The sequence below is a fragment of the Macrotis lagotis genome, chromosome 7 (assembly GCF_037893015.1).
Source record: "Macrotis lagotis isolate mMagLag1 chromosome 7, bilby.v1.9.chrom.fasta, whole genome shotgun sequence".
NCBI lineage: Eukaryota > Metazoa > Chordata > Mammalia > Peramelemorphia > Peramelidae > Macrotis > Macrotis lagotis.
In genome coordinates this window covers 38,669,815-38,694,258 of record NC_133664.1, presented here as the reverse complement: position 1 = coordinate 38,694,258, position 24,444 = coordinate 38,669,815, and the positions used below count along the sequence as shown (strand labels likewise).

At 40.5% G+C, this 24,444-nt stretch overlaps 2 protein-coding genes across 3 annotated transcripts in view; one reads left to right on the top strand and one right to left on the bottom strand.

The window, feature by feature from the left end:
* The window catches only part of ATP2C1 (ATPase secretory pathway Ca2+ transporting 1), a 220,828-nt gene extending 199,888 nt beyond the window's left edge, over positions 1 to 20,940 (bottom strand). For both annotated transcript variants that reach the window (XM_074195792.1, XM_074195793.1), the window contains exon 1: positions 20,882 to 20,940. The gene's annotated coding sequence lies outside the window, so the exon portion shown is untranslated. The remainder of the gene's footprint in view (positions 1 to 20,881) is intronic.
* A 121-nt stretch (positions 20,941 to 21,061) lies between these two features.
* PIK3R4 (phosphoinositide-3-kinase regulatory subunit 4) overlaps positions 21,062 to 24,444 on the top strand; it is a 67,321-nt gene continuing 63,938 nt past the window's right edge. Inside the window, exons 1-2 of the mRNA XM_074195791.1 lie at positions 21,062 to 21,386; positions 23,481 to 24,255. Coding sequence (XP_074051892.1) covers positions 23,520 to 24,255 — 736 coding nt within the window. The 5' untranslated portion in view covers positions 21,062 to 21,386; positions 23,481 to 23,519. The remainder of the gene's footprint in view (positions 21,387 to 23,480; positions 24,256 to 24,444) is intronic.

The following is a 24,444-nucleotide window of genomic DNA, read 5'->3' as shown; positions in this document are numbered from 1 at the left end:
GCCAGATGACTTGACTAAGGTCACCCAGCAAGTCAGGAGCAAAGCCAGAATCTGATCCCAGATGCAGAGCGAGCAGATGGAATGCCACTGATGTGGAAGAGCAAGGTGGAATTCTCTGGAACATAGAATTCACAGAGGAGAAAAGTGGACAGGAAGTTTGGAAGGGGAGACTGGAGCTAGATGGGAAAGAGTTCTAACATCCTAATAAGAAGAGAATACATTTTATTTCAGAGGCAAGAGGGATACATTGAAACTTATTGAACAAGAGAGTGACATGGTGGGGTCAGATCTGTGCTTTGTTGCTTTGCTACTGTTACTTTTGAGTTATCTCTCTCACTTTGTGGAGGGGGGATTGCTACTGTTACTTTTGAGTTATCTCTCTCTCTCTCTCTCTCTCTCTCTCTCTCTCTTTGTCCCCTCTGGGGGGGGGGTTGCTACTGTTACTTTTGAGTCTCTCTCTCTCTCTCTCTCTCTCTCTCACTCTTTGTCACCTCTGGGGGGGGGGTTGCTACTGTTACTTTTGAGTTATCTCTCTTTGTCCTGGGGGGGGGTTTGCTACTGTTACTTTTGAGTTATCTCTCTCTCTCTCTCTCTCTCTCTCTCTCTCTCTCTCTGTCCCCCCTGGGGGGGGATGCTACTGTTACTTTTGAATTATCTCTCTTTGTCCCCACTCTCTCTCTCTCTCTCTCTCTCTTTGTCCCCTTTGGGGGCGGTTGCTACTCTTACTTTTGAGTTATCGCTCTCTTTGTCCCCACGGGGGCGGGGGGAGTTGCTGCTGTTACTTTTGAGTTTCTCTCTCTTTCTCTCTGTCCCCTCTGGGGGGGGGGGTTGCTACTGTTACTTTTGAGTTATCTCTCTCTCTGTCCCCTCTGGGGGGGGGGGGTTGCTACTGTTACTTTTGAGTTATCTCTCTCTCTCTGTCCCCTCTGGGGGGGGGGGATTGCTACTGTTACTTTTGAGTTATCTCTCTCTCTCTCTCTCTCTCTCTGTCCCCTGGGGGGGTGGATGCTACTGTTACTTTTGAATTATCTCTCTTTGTCCCCACTGTGGGCGGGTTGCTACTGTTACTTTTGAGTTTCTCTCTCTCTCTCTCTTTCTTTCTCTTTGTCCCCTTTGGGGGCAGTTGCTACTCTTACTTTTGAGTTATCGCTCTCTTTGTCCCCACGGGGGGGGGGGGGGGAGTTACTGCTGTTACTTTTGAGTTTCTCTCTCTCTTTGTCCCCTCTGGGGGGGGGTTGCTACTGTTACTTTTGAGTTATCTCTCTTTGTCCTGGGGGGGTTTGCTACTGTTACTTTTGAGTTATCTCTCTCTCTCTCTCTCTCACTCTCTCTCTCTGTCCCCTCTGGGGGGGGGGGGGATGCTACTGTTACTTTTGAATTATCTCTCTTTGTCCCTACTGTGGGCGGGTTGCTACTGTTACTTTTGAGTTTCTCTCTCTCTCTCTTGCTCTCTCTCTCTCTCTCTCTCTCTCGCTCTCTCTCGCTCTCTCTCGCTCTCTCGCTCTCGCTCTTTCTCTCTCTTTGTCCCCTTTGGGGGCGGTTGCTACTGTTACTTTTGAGTTATCTCTCTCTCTCTCTCTCTTTGTCCCCTGGGGGGGGGTTGCTACTGTTACTTTTGAGTTATCTCTCTTTGTCCTGGGGGGGTTTGCTACTGTTACTTTTGAGTTTCTCTCTCTCTCTCTCTCTCTCTCTCTCTCTCTCTCTCTCTCTCTCTCGCTCTCACTCTTTCTCTCTCTTTGTCCCCTTTGGGGGCGGTTGCTACTCTTACTTTTGAGTTATCGCTCTCTTTGTCCCGGGGGGGGGGGGGGGGGGAAGTTGCTGCTGTTACTTTTGAGTTTCTCTCTCTTTCTCCCCTGGGGGGGGGGGGGGTTGCTACTGTTACTTTTGAGTTATCATTCTCTTTGTCCCCACTGGGGGGTTTGCTACTGTTACTTTTGAGTTAATCTCTCTCTCTCTCTCTCTCTCTCTCTCTCTCTCTCTCTCTCCCCTCTGGGGGGGGGGTGTGCTACTGTTACTTTTGAGTTATCTCTCTCTTTGTCCCCTGGGGGGGGGGTTGCTACTATTACTTTTGAATTATCTCTCTTTGTCCCCACTGTGGGTGGGTTGCTACTGTTACTTTTGAGTTATCTCTCTCTCTCTCTCTCTCTCTCTCTCTCTCTCTCTCTCTCTTTGTCCCCTGGGGGGGTGTTGCTACTGTTACTTTTGAGTTATTGCTCTCTTTGTCCCCACTGGGGGTGGGTTTGCTACTGTTACTTTTGAGCTATCTCTCTCTCTCTCTCTCTCTCTGTCTCTCTTTGTCCCCTCTGGGGGGGTTGGTACTGTTACTTTTGAGTTATCTCTCTCTTTGTCCCCTGGGGGGGGTTGCTACTGTTACTTTTGAGTTATTGCTCTCTTTGTCCCCACTGGGGGGGGGGGGTTGCTACTGTTACTTTTGAGTTATCGATCTCTTTGTCCCCACTGTGGGGTTTTCTTGGCAAAGATGCTGGATCCTTCTCCAAATCCTTAAAGAGAGGAAACTGAGGCAAACTGGGTGAAGTGACTTGTCCAGATAGTAAGAGTCTGAGACCAGATTTGAACTCGACAAGATGTGTCTTCCTGACTCCAGCACTGGGCCAAAACACTTATTTTTGTAATTTTTTTTACTTATTTAACAGGGACTGTGGGAAGTGCAAACCAAAGCAAAAATTCAATCCTTGCCCTGGGGGAGCTCACATTCTGCAGAGAGAGAGAGAGACAACATGGCCAGGCAAGAGATATCCATGGGATATATCCCATGGATGCAAGATGGATCCAAGAGATATAAATGGGATGTCATCTCAGAGGAAGGTGTGGTGGAGGAGGGCCTGGAAGGGGGAGGAAATGAAGGCCCAGGGTCCAGTTAGGAGGTCAATGAAATATTCTGGTTGAGGGGTGATATGGGACCTGTGTGGATGGAGAGATGCTGGAAAGTGATGAGGGTGAAGGAAAAGAAAGGATGATTCAGAGTTTTTGAGCATGAGGGATGGGAAAAGGGATGATGGTACAGAATTAGGGAAGTTGGTCAGAGGGGAAGGAGGATTGAAGAGGAGGACAATGTGTTCTTTTTTGGACATAGTGAGTTTGGAAAGTATAAGGAAACAATAATTTCAGAAAAAGAAGAATTATTTTCAGGTGTGGATAGATGTCTCCTAATTCGCCTATTTTGAAGTTTGGGCTCTCATATGTAGAATTTTCTATTTAAAATTTCTATCTAAATTTCCTTAAAAACACTTCATCTGTCCTATCTTGAATTCTAAAGAGAGCTAAATGATCAATGATGTTGCCTATGAGTTTCTTTTATGTTTATTTTCTTACTGACAAAGGATTAGAAGTCTGGGAATGAAAATTAACGGCAGAAATGGGATGACAACTTTGCAGCTATACTGTCTTTCCTTTGAGTGGCCTAAAGTGTGAAAGAAAAAGGAGGACATCTGATTGGGACCCTTCCAGAACTGGTAATTTTTAATCTTTTTATTTGGTCTGCTCTTGAAACCCTTGTAAAAGTAAACTCATTAATACAGCAAACTGTGATTTACTGCCCCCTAGTGGAACTGCTTCTTTTATAAAGTCCCCACCCCTTATCCGTGAGGGTGGATAAGGAGAAAATGTCCTCCTGGGGCAAAATGACTTGTTTCTGGGAGGCTCCTCTGCCCATAGACCCCAACCTCTCACCGGGTCCTCCAAGAAGGCTGAAGACAGACAGTATAAATGGGGAAATCACCCAGTAGGAAAGAGAGCCATATGGAGACAATGGTTTTGGTGTATTTGTCACTCATAGCATGGAAGGATTTGGCCAACAAGGCAAGGCAGGAAGGCACATCTAACTCAATGGAAATGCTGAGCAGATGAAGGTGAGATACTTATTTAAAAACTATCCCTTCATCTGAGGTTCCCCTTTCTAGCACCATTTGCCCAATGATCATGCATATTGGTGGCCCCAGATTGACTATCACTGCTTTGGAGTTCTAGGATATAAACCCAAGGGTTTGGGGGGTATCTAGTCAAGAATTCTATAAGCCCTCACCAGTGTACTTCAATCAGGGCAAAGCAAGAATGCCCATTATCACCTCTATTATTTTTTAAAAATTTTATCACCTCTATTATTTAAAATTGCACTAGAAATGTTAGAGCAGTAAGAGAAGAAAAAGAAATTAAATACAATAGGCAATGAGAAAACAAAACTCACTCTTTGCAGATGATGTCATACTTAGAAAATTCTAGAGAATCAATTTAAAACTACTAGAAATTATCAACAACTTTAGCAAAGATAAAGGATACAAAATAAACCCACATATATCATCAGCATTTCTATACATTACCAACAAAGATCAGAAGCAAGAGATAGAAAGAGAAATTCTATTTAAAATTACTGGAGACCCAGGAACTATAGAACACAACTATAAAACATTTTCACATGAATAAAGTCAGACCTAAACAATTGGTAAAATATTAATTGTTCGTGGGTGGGTTGAGTCAAAATAATAAAAGTGACAATTCTACTTGAATTAATCTATTTTTCAGTGCCATACCAATCAAATTATCAAAAAAGTTAATTTAGAAAGTTAGGAAAAATAAATAACAAAATTGATCTTGAAAAGTTAAAGGATATCAGGAGAATCATTGAAAAAATTGCAAAAGAAGGTGGTTATCCATACCAGATCTCAAACTGCATTATAATTAAGTAATTTTCAAAACAATCTGGTACTAAGAAATAAACTAAGAAATCAGTGAATACATAAGGTACAAATTATATTATAGTAAATGACTATAGCAATTTAGTATTAATAAACCCAAAGATCCAAGCTTGGGTGGGGGGAACTCATTTTTTGACAAAATCTTCTGGGAAAACTGGGAAGCAGTATGGCAGAAGCTAGGTGTAGACCAACAGCTCATAGTGTATACAAAGAACAGAACAAAATAGATACATGATTTACCATAAGCAAATTAAGAGAACATGGAATAGTTTATCTGTCAAATTTATGGATAGGGGAAGAATTTAGGACCAAAGAAGATATAAAGAGCATTATAAAATATAAAATTACATTATATATTACAATTTACATGTAATGTATAATAAATATTATATATTATAAATTACATTGCATTATAGAATGTAAAATAGATAATTTTGATTATATAAAATTAAAAAGCTTTTACACCAACAAAACCATTGCAACCAAAATTATAAGGAAAGAAGAAAACTGGGAGGGGGGAGATTTGTAATAAACATCTCTGATACAGGTCTCATTTCTCAAATATATAAATAACTGGGTCAAATTTATAAAAATACAAATCATTCCCCAATTGACCAATAGTCAAATGATATGAACAGGCAGATTTCAGACAAAAAAAATCAAAGTTACTCATGGTTATATGAAGAAATTCTCTAAAGCACTATTGATTAGAGAAATACAAATTAAAACATCTCTGAGGTATCTATCAGAGTAGTTAATATGACAACAAAGGAAAATGTTGGGTATTGGAGGAGATATGGGCAAACTGGGACACTAATGTACTTTTGGTGGAGTTGTGAAGTGATCCATTCATTCTTGGAACTGTACCCAAAGGTCTATGAAACTGTGCATGCCCTTTGATCCAGAAATACTGCTGCTAGGTCTACAACTCAAAGATATCCAAAAAAAGGGCAAAGGTCCTATTTATAAAAAAAATTTATAGCAGCTTTTTTTTTGGTGGCTAAGAATTGGAAATCATAGGGATGTCCATCAACTGGGGAATGGTTGATCTGACTGTGGTATGTTATTGTAGTGGAACATTATTGGGCTGGAAGAAACGACAAGCAGGATAATTTCAGAAAAACCTGGGAAGACTTACATGAATTGATGCATAGTGAAGCGAACAGAACCAGGAGAATGTTGAACAGCAATCTGTCAATTGGGGAATTATGTACAATAACAGCGATATCATTTGAAGAAGAATTGTGAATGACTTAGTTATTTCTCAGCAATACAGTGATCTAAGACAATTCCTATCCACATCCAGAGGGAAAAAAAACTAATATTGATTGAATATAAACTGAAGCATGCTATTTTTCACTTTCTTTCATTTATTTTCTTTTGGGTCTTTTTGTACAAATTGACAGCTATGGAAATGTTTTACATAATTGTACATGTATAACCCTATATCTAATTACTCACCCTGGTTGGAGGTAGGGGGAAGGAAGGAAAGATAAAATTTAGAACTCAAAACTCAAAATAAAAATGTTTTTAAAATTAAAAAAAATAGAATGATCAGGGAAAAAAAGAATCCTTATTAATTTGCCTTTAGATATACCTCTTCTGGGTTCTGAGGACTGGTACCTTTCTAGAGTCCATGACCTACGCTGCCCTCCATCCCAAAGAGTCAAGATCCTGAAGTTGCTTTTCCTCAGTGTTTTGTCCTCAGAAGGGCTCTGAGAGTAGACACTGCTTCTGTCAGTTATGGCTTGGTGCAGGACCACTACTCCCTAGCAGATGCTAACTACAGATTTTCTGATCTTTCAAAATTCACAAGGTCATCACCTGATCTTTGAGAAAAAAGGAAGAAACCCTTCTCCCTCTCATTCCTTCCACTCCCAGGCAATTCTCTCTCAGGAGTCTTTCACCTCTGGATTTGAACTAGCTTGCTATTTCATACATAGTTCACTGTCTCATGCAGTTAATGTCTATAGCTAATGATTAACACATTTTATTTCTCTCTCTCTCTCTCTCTCTCTCTCTCTCTCTTTCTTTCTTTCTTTCTTTTTTTTTAGGTTTTTGCAAGACAAATGGGGTTAAGTGGCTTGCCCTAGGCCACACAGCTAGGTAATTATTAAGTGTCTGAGGTCAGATTTGAACTCAGGCACTCCTGACTCCAGGGCCAGGGCTCTATCCACTGCGCGACCTAGCTGCCCCCACATTTTATTTCTCTAAATTGTTTAAAGTCTTCTTTCCACCTACAAGTTCTCAGATCCTGCTTTCATTAAGTGGATCTTTGTTGTTTAGCTGTTTTTGGACATGGTAGACATTTTGTGACCCCATTTGGGGTTTTCTTGGCAAAGATCCTGGAGTAGTTTGCCATTTCCTTCTCTGGCTCATTTTACAGATGAAGAAATTGAGGCAGAAAGGGTGTGTACCCAGATCAGAACTCACCTTCCTGAATTCAGGTTCAGCACTCTTTCCACTGCAACCTAGAAGCTCCAAGAGGATCTTGACATATCCTATATACATTAAAATACCATGTGAGTTCTTTCTACCAATTTCCTCCAAAGAATAGTTGTGTAATTATTGCCACTTAATAGATGAGAAAATACTGTAATCCCTAGGCAGGCAGTGAAGTAAGGCTAAAATCATAATTTGTCATTTTTGATGTGGAAATCAACATGGCCAAATGATTTCTTTGCAAATAATTCTTGATGGGGTACCTTTTATGTGTTACTGCTGCTGCTTTCTGGTGTCTCCCTAGCTCTCTACTCCCTTTCTTAATTTTGTTTGAGAATACATGAAACTGCATTAAGACTCAGATAAAAAGGCATTGAAGACTAGATAATGTATGTAAAACAAAGGCAAATTCATAGACCAGAATGCATAGTAAAGTGTAAAGGAAAGGGAATGAGCATTTTACACTGTTTAATATTCTCTTCTTACTCTCCCTTTTAGGAAATCACTTAATCAATCTGGATCTCAGTTTTCCTATTTGTAAAATAGACTTGGACTGGATGACTTTAAGAATCATTTCTAACTCTAAATATATGATCTCATGATACAGAGTTGGTTTTAGTTTTTGAGCATTTACCTCATCCCTGCAACTTTGGTTGATATTTTTCCAACATGCATTCCTATGACTTATGGAAATAATAAAAGCCAACATATTACTAAAAATGTACCCCTTTTCTCTAACATTTGAAGGCTTACAAAGTCCATTCTTTACAAGCAAATGTAATTCTTTTTACATTTCCAGATTAGAAAGCCAAAACTCTAAGAGATTAAGAGATGTGTTCTAAATCAAAGAGTAGAGACAAACCCAACCATTATTCTGACTCCAAGGCTACTCCACTGGGCTGTCTTTCAAGTGGCCAGCTTTAATGAAAAAGAAACTAAGCTTGTACTTTGACCTCACTGTTAGGCATAGAAAGCAAGCAACACTAAAAATATTTTTTTCTTTTAGGGTACTGGGGTCATTATTTTTGCTCTTGTTCATCAAAAAGGGGCACCTGAGCCAAAATTGTTGATGCTATCAGCCTGAAAAAAACCTGACTGCTAAGCTGTAACTGTCTTGTCTATGGCAAAGGGGGAGCATGTTGCCCAGTGTTGCTGTGGGGGCACCTACTTACTCCATTTTTATTAGAAAACCAGCTCAAAAAATGAGATATATTTCTGAGGATTATAGATATAAAATAGCAAAGGCAGGAGAGACAGATAGGTTTGTATGACACAAACTCTATACTTGAACAACAATAGAATCGTTCAAAGGCTCCAAGTGCCCTGGGAATCTGGCCAGTATAATTCTTTGTGCTGTAGTCTTTGCAGATCAAGTTTATCTGGGCCTAGATCTCAGGATAAAGGGGAAAGGAGAGAAGACATTGAAAGCCTAAACACAAGCAATTTCTAACATAAATTAACTTCAAAGTACTATAAAGGTGAACCAATAGCAAACATAATAAAAAGTTCATGATAAAAATCTCTATACTTAGTAATATTGAAGATGACTTTAAAAGAGATGAAAAAAATTCACTGTTATCTAGTATGTCCTATCCAGGGGCTTCTGATTAAAGCTGATGTTATCAAGTCATAGGACACTGTAGAAGCTACTAATTAAGATCTATATACATTCAAAAGAACTTGGTCATCTAAATATCTACATAGGAAAAAACAAATAGATGAAGAATATCTATTTTTTTTTTTTGGTGTTTTGGCAAGGCAAATGGGGTTGAGTGGCTTGCCCAAGGCCACACAGCTAGGTAATTATTAAGTGTCTGAGACCGGATTTGAACCCAAGTATTCCTGACTCCAAGGCAGGTGCTTTATCCACTATGCCACCTAGCCACCCAAGAATATCTATTAATCATTCTATGCAGTTGAATGGACAACCCATAGAACCTTTCCATTGGTGTTATACAATATACCAACATATACATATATATTGACAATGTTTCAATGGCCCCAGGATGGTGCCAACATCCTGGAGGGGGAAGGCTCCTATGTCTTGAGGAGGCCTTTAGCTTAACCTAGGGCAGCTGGGTGATAGTGACTAGAGTACCAGTCTTGGAGTCAGGAGGACCTGAGTTCAAATGTGCCCTCAGACACTTGATAGTTACAAGCTGTGTCATTTAACCCTATTCCCTCACACAAAACAAAAAAATTACACTTTAGGTCTCATGCCTAATCAGGCCTCACACACCATAAGCTAGAGAACCTAATAAACATCTATGTTAACCTAATTCTATTTATTCTTTCTTAACACTAAACTCTGGAGGCTAACACAAGTTAATTTAATTTTCTACTAAGACCAAACTCATGAAGAGCATCAGTATAAAGACATACACACACACACACACACAGGCCAGACACTGCAAATTGTCACTGAATTGGTAATGGGAAAAGAGTAGTCCTTATTGCTTTTGGGACATTATAGAGTTCTTCTAGTGACTCCAAACTCCTCTTTGAAACAATGATCTATCTTTAAATATCAATATTCCTTTGGGGTTATTATATGGACACAATTTATAATACTAGTGAGTCTGAAGAATTAATGTTGGAGATTGCCTAAAGATCAGCGGAGAGGTACACGGTGGATGTGAAAAGGTTGAAACCACTCATAAAGTTTCCAATAATGACTCCTGGAGCTTTCTCTTCTCAAGTCTAATTGTACTGCCTGGAGAGGTCAAGCCTGGACCCCCAGTAGCTCCCTTTAGTTCCTGAATCACTGACCAAAGTTTAGACAGGGTTTCCTGTCCTCCACAGGCAAGGTGGGACAAGGTTGGGTCATTGAACTTTGCGTTTCAGCTGTAGAGAAGCCCTTTTCATCTTAGACCTCTAAGTCACTGACCAGAATAGGGACTAGAACCACAGTAGGAGACCCACCTTGGTGAGAAAGACTACCTGCTTTCACTTAGCAAGAGCTCAGGGTCTAAAGCTGAGGACTCAGAAAGAGGGAACACCTTTCTGTTTTTTGGCCAATGAGCTGCCAACCAGGACTTGTCAATCAAAACCCTTGAGTCTGATACCTGTGCCCAAGTGGAAGGGAGCCCTTTGACCATGCTAGAGAACAAGGTGAAGCCTGTACCACCTGGTGAAGCATATTTACCAGCTGTGTGACTCTGCACAAATCACCTGACCTCTCTCAGCCTCAGTTTCCTCACCTCTAAGATGAGTATAATAATCACAGGGCTTTTGTGAAGATCACCTCAAATGAGATAATATAGGGAAAACATTTTGTAAACCTCAAAATACTATAGTAAATGCTAGTCATTATTTATTATTCATATATTTGTTTATTATACTTATATCAATTATATTCAGATCCAGCTGAATATGTTATCTATTATTAAGGAATAATTTCTCTTTAGGATATAAATCCTAGTAGGTGCATAATAAGAACTTGCTTATCATGCTACTTATATATTATTTATAAATATCTACTGAATACTTTTAAAAAAGAGAATTTTATTGATTTTTAAATAAACACTTGGTAGGAGGTCTCTTGTTACAAAATAAAATGGTTAAGAAAATCTAAAATATAGCATCCTTATCTAGCAACATTTTACACTGGTAGTCCCCACCTCTATTTTTTTAAAGACAGAAATGTAATTTATCTTCCTCACATTCCACTGTAAATGAGAAAGAAGAAAAAAAAGAAAAACAAATATAGAGTCAAATAAAAGAAATTCTTATTTATCTATATATCTAGATATCATCATACCCTGTATTTATCATGTTCCATCCTGTATAGCATGTTGCCTCATAGGTTCTTTGAAATCATGAATGACCATTGATTTGATCAGTTCTTATGTTGTCATTCAGTCATTTCAGTCACATCTGACTCTTTGCTACACCATTTGGGGTTTTCTTGGCAAAGATACTGGACTGGTTTTTGCCGTTTCCTTCTCCAGATCATTTTAAAGATAAAGAGACTGAGGAAAACTGAGGTAAGTGTCTGAGGCTGGATTTGAACTCAGGAAGGAGAGTTTCCCTGACTTCAGATCTGGTGCTCCTGAAAAACCTAGTTTTCCAAGTTGTTTACCTAGTGATGTTCTTATTTAATAAACTGTTCTTCTGCTTTTTCTACCTTTATTCTAATAAATTTGTCTATATCTTTCCTTGCCTTTTTGAAATCATCTACTTTCTCATTGCTTATAGTACCACTGTACTCTATCAAATTCATATCTATTTCTGAGTCTCTCAAGTTTTGGACATCCTCTTAGTTTCCAGTTTTTTGTTACCATGAAAAAAGAGCTGCTATAACTAATTTTGTATGGGAAAAGGTTTTTCTCTTTTTTTGATTATTTTGGGGTATAGGGCTAGCAGTATTGTTGAATCAACGTGCATGTATTATTCAGTAACTTTTGTGTATAATTAAAAATTGCTTTCCTGAATGTTACTCATTCACATATCCACCAAGATTGCATCAATATGCTTGCTTTTACATAGCCTTCCAACATTTTTCATCTTCCTTTTTTGTCATCTTTACCACTCTCAGGTATGTGAAATGAAATCTCAGAATTGCTTTAATTTGCATTTTTCAAATTAGTAGAGATTTGGAGAATTTTTTTTATATGGCTCTAGAAAGATTGATCTTTTCTCTAGGGAACTATCTGTTCATATTCCTAGAACATTTATCAGATGGGAAATGGCTCTTTTTCTTATAAATTTGAATCAGTTCTTTACACATATTCCAAATTGGGCCTTTAGTTGAGAAACATGCTGCAAAGATATTTTTCCTATTGTTTCCCTATTAATTTTAGTTTTATTAGATTTGTTTCTGAAAAAGCTTTTTAGATTTTTTTTTTTAGGTTTTTGCAAGGCAAATGGGGTTAAGCGGTTTGCCCAAGGCCACACAGCTAGGTAATTATTAAGTATCTGAGGCCACATTTGAACTCAGGTACTCCTGACTCCAGGGCTGGTGCTCTATCCACTGCACTACCTAGCCACCCAGCTTTTTAGATTTGCATTAGCAAGACCTTCTGTGATCCTCTCTATTTCTTATTTGGTCATGAATATTTCTCTTAGGCATAGATCTGATAGGTAACCATTCCCCCTCATCCCCATGTTCTCTAATTTGTTTTTGATGTGACATTTTATATCAAGATCATGTATAAATTTGGAACTTATCTTTATAGAAAATGTAAGGTGTTGGTCAGCAACTAATTTCTTCAAAATTGCTATTCAATTTTCCCAGAATTTTTGTCAAATAGTCAATAGTCCTTAGTCCAGTAGCTGAAATCTTTGTTTAACAAATTCTAGGGCATTAGATATATTTTTTCCTATATGTTATATACCTAATTGGTTCCAATGATTTACTTTTAACCAATAACAAATGTTCTTGATAATTATTTCTTTTCACAAAAGTTTGAAATTTGGTACTGGAAGGTTCCCATTGTTCCTATATTTTAGTTATTTCTCTTTGTATTTTTTACCTTTTTTTTCCTCCATAGGAATTTTTTTAGTTTTTTCTAGTCTGCTAAAGTAGTGCTGGTATAGCATAGAATAGTAAATTAGAGTATTGTTATTTTTATTATATTGGCACTACTTCTTACCCATGCTGCAGTTGTTTTAGTCATGTCTGACTCTTTGTGAACTCACTGGGTTTTTCTTGGCAAAGATACTGGAGTGGTTTGTTATTTCCTTCTCATTTTTACAAATGAGGAAACTGAAACAAACAGGGTGGAGTGACTCTCCCAGGGTCACATATCTAGAAAATATCTGTCTGGATTTGAACTCAGGTCTTCCTGACATCAGAGCTAGCACTCAATCCACTCTACCATCTAGCTGCCCTCTTCCTACCCATGGATAATCAGTATTTTCCCAATTATTTAGATTTGATTTTTTTACATGTAAATAGTGGTTTGTAGTTGTATTTATGTAGTATTTTATACATTCTATATTAATTTTAAATGAAATTTCTCTTTCTCTTCTTGATATATTAGGGTTAGGGTTAGAGTATTAGGTAAAATATGATTGAGTTTATCTATAATAGAAGTTCAGGTGAAGCCATTCTTATTAGGACAGAGGACTGCAAGGTAGATGTCATAGAGACTAGCATGGTCTCTAGTTTGATGGTAAGGCAGATATACTTATTTTCTCATCTTTATAAAAGTTTTATGATGATTTACCTACATAAATATCAAGGTTATTCTTCATAAAAATATGAGAAAGAACAAATATACTTCCATAATGATTCTCTATAGCATCTTCAAAGCCACACAGGTGACTGAAAGGTATGCAAGACAAGATTCTACTGAGTTTATTGTTTGTTTATGGCCAAAAAAAAGCTCATTTGATTTGGTAGAGCATAACACAACTTGAGCAAAGGCTCTCCTCCAACAAAGAGTTTCTTTTGCATATTAAGACTACACAAAATTCCTTGACCAGTGGTGCAACAGAGATAATTCTATCCAGTGACTCTTCCATTATTGAGTTTGAGTGAGGAATCAAATAGCAATATGTGTCCACGTTAAAGGGGTGTGTCAGTGTCAGAGGGATATTAAATGGAAGAGTCCCTAGAGAGGATGAGGTCTTCTAGGAAACTCTTGTCTGTAGGTCCCATTGTTTAGATTATATCAAGCCCCAGAACATTGTAGGGTCTTTTCCATGAGGCCCATGTTTATTCAAAAGAGATCAGTTTTACAATACAATGTGAAAACTAAGTGGATGAAAATGACTATTGTTTAATCAATTAACAAACAAGCCTGTGCCAGATGCTAGGAAATGCAGCTACAAAGAATGAACCAAGTCTGACTTGCAAGAAACTCACATTCTAATGAAGAAAACAACACAGTAGAGCACTGGCATTTGAAGGGATGGAGAAAGTCTTCGTGGAGAAGATGGTGAGAGAGTAGTATCTTAAAAGAGATGCTGTGAGATGGAGGTGAGGAAGAAGTACATAGGAATGGCTAGGACAGAGGCAGAGACATGGCAGATGGTGTGAAAAGTAGAGAGACAGGGTTGGTTTGGCTGGATGGCAAAGTGTGGAAGGGGAAGCAATGTACAATGAGGCTAGAAAGAGAGTTGGGACCAGGTGTGAGGGACTTTACAACCTAAACAAGGGGGGGGGTTATATTTTGATCCTTGATAAACTAGGAGGAAGTTATTAGTGAATAGGGAGGCAAGATGGTTGAATCTGTTGTATAAAACACTCTGGAAGGAGTGGGGAATATAGACTTGAAATACGATGACAAACATAGCATAGTCTGAGGGCTGAGAAGTGAGAAATCTTGGGGGCAGAGTCAAGATGGCAGCATGAGAACAGCCTTTCCTAGAAGCTCTCTCTAAAATATTCCAAAAGCCTTAAAATTATGGCTCTAATTAAACTTTTGAGAGACAGAACCCACAGAAAGATCCAGTGAAGCAATTTTCCAGCCCAGGGTAACCCAAAAGATAGTGGGAAAGCTCTGTTCCACAGGGGTGGAAGGGGCAACAGCACAGCCAGGAATATCGTACCAGAGCGAAGGAGCTCCAGACTTCCAGGACAGCCTACTGAGTACCTGGATGCCTAGGTCCCGGGGAATGCCGGTTCCCCACAGCAGGAGCTGTCTCCTGACCTGCCAACTCAAGAAACACCTAGCACAACTTGGAAGATCAACAGGGAAACATCTGCCACAGTGAGTGGAGCCACCAGGGCACTCAGTGCAGCCACAGCCATCAGCATAGCTGTGGCCCTCAGTGCAGCCCAGATCCCAGGAAAGGGAAACAGGCCTGCAGAGCCGCCCGGCAGCTGCTCCTAGTGTGCTCAGTCCATGGAAGGTAAGGGGGCTGGGGGAGACTGTCAAGGTCTTTCCTCTGGCCCCGGGACAGGATTCTTTTGCTTTATCCTGGTCTTGGGTGGGGAACCCCCATGGCCATGAAGCAGGGACCCTCCTCACAGCTCCAGGGCAGAGGGGCATACTTGTGGTCATTCACAGAGCAGAGCACAGGCCAGGAGAGCAGTCAGAGCCTTTCATAAGACCTTGAAGGAACTAAGGTGCTTTTGGGGGTGTTCCAATAATACTCAAAAGTTCGGGAAGCACCACAAAACTAGGCACAGACTGGGGAAATGAATAAACAGAAAAAAAGGAACCATATTACTTCAGTCCCATGGAGGATCAAAATACACACTCAGAAGATAAGAAAATTCCAGTTCTGCATCTAAATCCTCCAAGAAATATAGGAGTTAGTCTCAGGCTATTTCAGAACTCAAAAAAGATTTTGAAAATCAATTAAGGGAGGTAGAGGAAAAATTGGGAAGAGAAATGATAGTGATGCAGGAAAAACATGAACACTAAGTCAGCAGCTTAGTTAAGGAAATTCAAAAAATGGTAAAGAAAATAACATACTAAAAACTAGTTTAGGTCAAATGGAAAAGAACAGTTCAAAAGGTTAATGAGGACAAAAATACCTTAAAAAGCATAACTGGCCAGATAGAAAAGAGATAAGAAAACTCTCTGAAGAAAGCATATCCTTCAAATGCATAATGGAGCTAAAGGAAGCCAATGACTTTGTGCAGAATCAAGACACAATAAAACTATCAAAAGAATGAAAAACTAGGGGCGGCTAGGTGTTGCAGTGGATAGAGCACTGGCCCTGGAGTCAGGAGTACATGAGTTCAAATCTGGACTCAGACACTTAATAACTATCTAGATATGTGGCCTTGGGCAAGCCACTTAACCCCGTTTGCCTTGCAAAAACCAAAAAAAAAAAAAAATGAAAAACTAGAAGAAAACGTGAAATATCTTATTGAAAAAAAAACCCCAATGGATCTGGAAAACAGATCCAGGAGAGGCAATTTAACAATTAATGGGTACCTGAAAGTCATGATCAGGAAAAGAGCCTTGACCTCATTTTTAAAGAATTTATACAGGAAATTTGTCCAAAGCAGAGGGGAAAAATAGAAATTGAGAGAATACACTAATCTCCTCCTGAAAGAGATCCAAATGACCCTCCAGGAATATTATAGCCAAGTTCCAGAACTCCCAAGTCAAAGAGAAAATACTACAAAAGCAGCCAGAACAAAACAATTCAAATATCATGGAGCTACAGTAAGGATTACACAGGATTTGGCAGAATCCACATTAAGGGCTCGTAGGGCTTGGAATATAATATTCTGGAAGACAAAAGAGCTTGGAATGCAACTGAGAATCAACTACCCAGTAAAATTGAACATCCTCTTCCAGGGGAAAAGATGGACTTTCAATGAAACGGGAATTTCAAATATTTCTGTTGAAAAAACCAGAGTACTGGACTCAGGTGAAGCATAGAGAGGGTGAATGAGAAGGGTAAATAATGAGGGGCTTGATGATGAACTGCATATATTCCTGCATGAGAAGATGATACTGATAATACTCATATGAATCTTCTCATTTATTAGTGCAGGTAGAAGGAGCTTTTGTAAAGGAAGCACAGGGGGGAGCTGAATTTGAAGGTATAATATATTGTGAAAACAGAGTCAATGGGTGAAAAGGAAATATACTGGGAGAAAGGAAAGAAGAGGTAGAATAGGCTAAAATATTTTATGTAAAGGAGTCAAGAAGTAGCTTTTGCAATGGTACGGAAAGGGAGAAGGTGAGCAGGAATGAGGGAGTCTTCATTCTCATTGGAAATGACTCAGAGAGGAAACAGCACACTCAATAGGGTATAGATATCTAGAAGGAAAAAGGAAAGAAAGGGGATGAGGGAAGGAAGGGGGGGGTATAGGTGATAGAGGAGAGGGTAGATCATGGGAGAGGATAGTCAGATATAATATATTTTTATTTTTTTATTTTTTGCAAGGTGATGGGATTGGGTGGACTATCCAGGACCACAGGGCTGGGTGGTTGTTGGGTCTCTGGGGTGGGATATAGGCTTGGACCTTCCAGCTGTGCCACTCAACTGCCCTACAGCACACTTTTTTTTGTTTGTTTTTGTTTTTTAGTTTTTGCAAGGCAATGGGGTTAAGTAGCTTGCCCAAGGCCACACAGCTAGGTAATTACTAAGTGTCTGAGGCCGGATTTGAACCCAGGTACTCCTGACTCCAGGGCCAGTGCTCCATCCACTGCGCCACCTAGCCGCTCCCTACAGCACACTTTTGAAGAACAGAGTAAAAGGAGGGAGAAAATATGATAATTGGTAGTGGGGAGAAATGGATGGAGGGAATTACAATCAGCAACAGCAATTCTGGAAAAATATGGAAGTAACTTTTCTGATGGACTTATGATAAAGAATGTGATCTACCCCAGAGACAGAGCTGATGGTATTAGAAGACAGACTGAAGTACTTTTTTTTCTCTTTCACTTTATTTCTTGTGAGGTTTTTTTTTAATTTTTGTGGGGCAGAGAAGGGGATTATGTTCACTCTTACAACAAAACTATTTTTTTTTTACTTTTGGAAAGATTTTATTTATTTTAAACCTATTTTAGTAACATGGAAATAAATAAAAAAAAATAGAATTGTAGCAAGGGAGCAAGGATGGATTTATCATGCTGACTTAAAGAGTTCTTCCTTAGCTTCAAGTATGATCCTAAAGAACTTGAATTGTTTGGGGTGTGATCTATCTATGCTTAAGAGCAGAACCTCTTAAATCTGCCCAGTCAGAGGGGCTACAGGAAGAGACCACAAGGCAATCTGAAAAGATAACAGGGTTGGGAGTTAGAAAACCTGACTTTTATTCCCAATTCTTGCTTCATTTTTTAGGGGTTTTTTTGCAAGGCAAATGGGGTTAAGTGACTTGCCTAAAGCCACACAGCTAGGTAATTATTCAGTGTCTGAGGCCAGATTTAAACTCAGATACTCCTGATTCCAGGGCCAGTGCTCTATCCACTACACCACCTAGCTGCCCCATATTCCCAACTCTTTCAGTGACCTTGGACATTCAATTTTTTTCAATTTTTCTTTGTGAAGTACAGATTTATTTTGTTTTGTTGTGTTTCCAGCATAGAGGTAGGGAACCATGGATATAGAATGTTGTCTATGCCATCACACCTACTTTGCCAGGTGATTTTATCTAGCTATTTTCTTTTATTTCTAAGGAGGAGTCATGGGTGGGGGGAGAGTGGGGGGTGAATATATTTGGAAATTACTGTGATGGAAAAACGTAAAATATCATTAAAATTTATTTTAAGAAATAAAATGGGTTTAGCATAAAAAAAAGGAATGAGAAATATTTTATTTTTTTCTATAGACCTAGATCCAAGATATATTCTAAATGATAGTCCAAGGGAAGACCATGCTTGGGAACATGAACCAAAGAGATTTTGAGAGATTTTTCTCTCCCGCAAGACTGAACCAGGATCTTCTAAACTCATAGCTGGAGCTCTGGGCCTTAAGTTATCCTCTCAAAATGTGAACAAGTCTTTGGATAAGGGTTCCAGTACACTGAGCTCAATATTGTATTGAATAGAACAAGAAGATATAGATGAGTGATGAACCTTTATTCATAAATCAGTGATAATTTGCGTATTATCAGTAACAAAATTTGTAAAGCTAGATTTAAAGAGTATATCTGTTATCATTGAGTGCTAGAACTAGACTAACTTTGTAATTTTGTATGTTTCCCTAATAGTCTATGAGTAAGCAGAGTCTGGTTTGAATCTTTGCATCCTTGGAGAGGGAAGGGCAAACATCAGCATATGATTTTGGACAAGTCACTTAAATCTTTTTTGAGCCTCAGTTTCCTGAAATGTAGGAAACAAACCCATCAAATAGTCATTATCTTTCCCTTTAAACCAATCCTCTTCAGAAATGACTTATTTTTGTCAGTGACACAGCCACCTTTCCAAGACAAGTTAGCAAGCATTTATTAAGAGCCTATTATAGTGTCTTAAGTGCTAGGGATTTTAAAAAAAAGGTTAAAAAAAAACCCCAGTCTCTAATCTCAAGGAGGTCACAGCATAATGGGGAAATAACAAGAAAACAACTCTATATAAAATAAACTGTATATACACCCAAACAATTCTATACAAGATAAATTGTACATGCACCCAAACAACTCTATATACACCCAAACAACTCTATATACACCCAAACAACTCTATACAAGATAAATTGTACACACACCCAAACAACTCTATACAAGATAAATTGTACATACACCCAAACAACTATATAAAAGATAAACTGTATATATACCCAAACAACTATATACAAGATAAATTGTATACACACCCAAACAACTCTATACAAGATAAACTGTACATACACCCAAACAACTGTATACATGATAAACTGTATATACACCCAAACAACTCTATACAAGATAAATTGTACATACACCCAAACAACTGTATAAAAGATAAATTGTACATACACCCAAACAAGTCTATATACACCCAAACAACTCTATACAAGATAAATTGTACATACACCCAAACAACTGTATAAAAGATAAACTGTATATATACCCAAACAACTATATACAAGATAAATTGTATACACACCCAAACAACTCTATACAAGATAAACTGTACATACACCCAAACAACTGTATAAAAGATAAACTGTATATACACCCAAACAACTCTATACTAGATAAATTGTACATACACCCAAGCAACTGTATACAAGATAAACTGTATCTATATCCAACTATATACAAAATAAACTATATGTATATGCAAACAACTATGTACAAAATAAACTATGAACATGCAAACAGCTATATACAAGATAAACTGTATGTACATGCAAACAAATATAAGATAAAATTTATATACAAACAAGTGCGAAAGAATAATTTTTCATAATTATATTGTGATAGAAGATTCATTTCTATTCGGGAATACTGACCTTCATAAGGGTCACCTTGCTCCTGAGTTAAAAATTAAGGCTCCAAAGGTATCTCCCCCTGTGACACTCACAAATCCCGGATATGGGGAGACTATCCTCCCAGTAGGAGACAAGAGAATTCATACAAAGATAACAATCCTTGCCCAGCAGTTTTAAGGTAGCACTATTGTGTAACTTCTACGTTTAGGCCACTATTTATTTTCTGAATTCTCAGATGATATAAAAATCTGATTTCTTTACCAGGTCTTGGTGGTCATCTTGGAGATGGTCTCCACCTTACAGCTTTCTTGGTAAATCCCAGGGTGTCTAACCTATATTTTCTGTCATATTATTATGTCATTATATTATTAATCTATATTATATAATACATTATTATATGTGATTATTATTATTTATAATATATTATATGTTATTAAAACAACCCTATGTTTTGGAGGTTCTCACAGTTAAGGGTTCCCACAGAAGAAGCTGGAGATCATCTCAGAGAGAGATCTCAGGGATGAAAAGCCATGGGCAGGGGGGGTTTTAGCTGAGAGGTGAAGGAAGCTAGGAAAGTCTAAATGGGGGTGTTCTCCTCCTCCTCCTCCTCCTCTCCGGACTTTGTCCCCCCACCCCCATCCCCATCCCCATCCAATCAGTGCTTAGATCTTGTTTTTCTCTTCTTGATTGCTTTTTCTCCCCTGTTTTTTTAAATTCTGTTTGCAATTTTTTCGTTTATTTGGTATTTAATGTTTTCGCCTTTTTCCTCTTTAGTTCTCCCCCCCACCGCCCCGCGGCCGCCGCCCCGGGGAGGCACGCCCCCTCCGTGCGCCTCCGCGGGGGAGGGGGGAGCGCGGCTGACGTCACGGGCCGAGACGAGCGACCTCCGGAAGCCCCTCGCACCCCCACGCCCGCCCCCGTCCCCGCGGACTCCCGGGGCCCGATCGCAGGTGTACCTGCTGGCGCTCTGCGCAGGTCGGAGTGCCGGCGGCGAGAGGGGAGGCCTGCTTCCGCCGGCCCGGGAGGCGCTTCCGGACGGTCTCGGCGTCTTCCGCCTTCCTCGTCTCCTGGCAACCGCCGGCGCCGGGACGCTTCCTCCTTCCCCTCGCTGACGTCGCTTCCGGAGCGTCCCGGAAGTGAAGGCCGACCGGTCGGTTTCCCCGCGGGCCGCCGGGCAGCCGGGGCGGCCGGGAGGAGCCGGGGTGTCCGTGGGCCGGAGTGCGCGCGTGTCCGTCCGCAGGGAGGTGGGCCGCACCGGGGACAGGGAGCTGCTTCGTCACCCCACCCGGGCCCGGGTCACCCCTCCCCCCCGGCCCCTGCAGGCCCCCCGGGGCCCCCTTTCTGCCCGTTTGCAGGGCGGGGGGCGGCGGCCGTGGCTCGGCTCCTTGTGCCCAGGCTGCCCCCGCCCCGGGCCCTCTCAGTAGAGGACTTCGGGCTTTGCACTTTGCCAGCCCCGGCCAGGTAGGTGCTGCAGCTGGTGCTTCGCCCCTTCCAGGGGGCGAGGAAGCCTCGGGGCCGGGCCCGGCCTGCCCCTGCTCGAGGAGCGGAAAAGCCGCGAGCCACTGTGGGCACACTATGCCCAGGACGTGGTCCACAGAGGCGGGGGGTTGGTAGCCTGGGGAGGGGCACCTGGTGGGAGACCAGGGGCCTTCCATGCTTGCCAGCCCAGGTGGGGCCCAGGTAGGAAGGGCTTTGAATTTCAAAGGGAGGATTTTGTATTTAATCCTGGCATCTAAGCATTTTCTAAGCCGATTCCCCATTGCCAGGGGACACCGTCCCAGCTGTCAAGGATATTTATGCACAAGTCAGATAGACACAGGACAAATTGGAGATGGGCTTGGAGGTCATGGGGAGCCCCTAGTGATAGAATGGGGATGTGTGACAAGGTCAGACCCGAACTTTAGGAACTCCGGTGGAGGATGGACTGAAGTTGGCAGAGATTTGTGGCATAGATCCACCAGGTGAGGTGATGCAGGCCCACACTGGGTGGCGTTGGGGGTGGAGAAGAGGAATGTCATGGAGATAAAATCCACGGGACCTGGCCTTCCATTAGATGCAGGGAAGGAGTCAGGACATCCAAGCTGTGAGTCCAGAGGACTAGGAAGATGGTGGTGATAGGAGGTTTGGAAGTGGGGGCAGTCACTGGATGCGGAGAAATCCAGATGCAACCATTGGATATCTCTTAGCTTCCAACGTTCAATCATTGCTGATTTAAACTATGAAGTGACTGAACCAAGGTTTGAACTCCAGTGTTCTGAATCCAAACCCAAAGTGGGTTTTTTTTAAGTTTTTTTTGCTAGGCAATGGGGTTAAGTGGCTTGCCCAAGGCCACACAGCCAGGTAATTCTTAGGTGTCTGAGATCGGATTTGAACCCAGGTACTCCTGACTCCAGGGCCAGGTGCTTTATCCACTACGCCACCTAGCCGCCCCCCAAAGTGTTTTGATGTACATTAAGAAGAGCTATGTAAGGGGCAAAAAAAAAAAAAGAAGAGCTATGTAAAAATGTAACTCAAGGGGTGGCTAGGTGACACAGTGGATAAAGCACCTGGCCCTGGAGTCAGGAGTACCTGGGTTCAAATCCAGTCTCAGACACCTAAGAATTACCTGGCTGTGTGGCCTTGGGCAAGCCACTTAACCCCGTTTGCCTTGCAAAAACCTAAAAAAAAAGTAACTCAAACTAGTTAGATCTAAGATAATAGATAGGCTTGTAGATATAGTGTGAGAAGAAAGCTAAGAGGTCTAATCCAAGCTCTTCATTTGAATATATAAAGAAATTTTTGTTTTTGTGGGGCTATGGGGTTGAGTGACTTGCCCAAGGTCACACATCTATATCTATATCAAGTTTCTCAGGTCAAATTTGATCTCAGATCCTTCTTGCTCTAGGACCTCTGTTCTAGCCACTGCACCTCCTAGTTGCCCCAGATAGGTGAAGAAAGTGTTTTACTCATGGTCACCTAGGCATTTAGCAAAGTTCCAGATTCTTCTCACCTTTTGTCCTGCCTTTGTGGCATTTCCATTGACTATTGTATAAACTGAGGGCATGTGTTAGTATTGTGTATTTTTTCTCCCCCCCCCTTTCTAGTAGGGTGATGCTTCTTTATGATAGCCATGGACCTGAGCTTATGATAGATGCTAAATATTTTTTAACTGAGTTTTTGAAAATCAAGGAATATAAATCCTTCACATTTTCAACTTACTGCTTAAGTGGCACATTTCACTTTATTTCCACAGCTGACTAGATCTTAAGGCAGAGCATCTTGGATATAGAGATTAACTTGAAGTTCTACCAGTCTCAGTGAAAGCATTTACTACACTTATCTTTTAAGAAAGAGAGAGGGTTGGGGCGGCTAGGTGGCGCAGTGGATAAAGCACCTGCCCTGGAGTCAGGAGTACCGGGGTTCAAATCCGGTCTCAGACACTTAATAATTACCTAGCTGTGTGGCCTTGGGCAAGCCACTTAACCCTATTTGCCTTGCAAAAAACCTAAAAAAAATGAAGTTTAGCGGAATGTGATTGCCTCCTGTAGCATCTTTTTCATCTATCTTCTTTGGTAGGTATCATCTCTTGAAGATCTTGACAGAGATTCTGTAATTATGGGAAACCAGCTGGCTGGCATTGCCCCCTCCCAGATCCTTTCTGTGGACAGCTATTTTTCAGACATCCATGATTTTGAATATGACAAAAGCCTTGGCAGTACTCGGTTTTTTAAAGTTGCTCGAGCCAAGCACAGAGAAGGTTTGGTGGTGGTGAAGGTCTTTGCAATTCAGGATCCAACATTACCGTTAACCAGCTATAAACAGGAACTGGAAGAGCTGAAAATAAGGCTTAATTCAGCTCAGAACTGTTTGCCATTCCAGAGGGCCACAGAAAAATCATCTGAAAAAGCAGCTCTGCTCTTCAGGCAGTATGTCCGAGACAACCTCTATGATCGAATCAGTACCCGACCATTCTTAAATAATATTGAAAAGCGGTGGATTGCTTTCCAAATCTTGACTGCTGTGGATCAGGCTCACAAATCTGGAGTGCGCCACGGGGACATCAAAACTGAAAATGTCATGGTAACCAGTTGGAATTGGGTTCTTCTCACAGACTTTGCCAGTTTTAAACCTACTTATCTTCCAGAAGACAACCCGGCTGATTTCAACTATTTTTTTGACACATCCCGGAGGAGAACTTGCTATATAGCTCCTGAGCGCTTTGTGGATGGTGGCATGTTTGCCACGGAATTAGAATGCATGAAAGATCCTTCAACCCCCTTGGTAGATTTGACAAACAGCAACCAGAGAACCAGAGGGGAGCTCAAGCGAGCAATGGACATCTTTTCGGCAGGTATACTTGAGTTGCTGAAATACTCTTAAGAGAAGAGTACTCCCTCATCTCCTCCCCCTTTGCAGTGATGACTTGCATTGCTTTAATTGGTTAGATCTTGAGAAATTAATTTATTGTCACTATCTTTTTACCAAAATCCCACTGTGTTATAATGATGTTTGTCTTTCATTCTTGTAGATGACCATGATA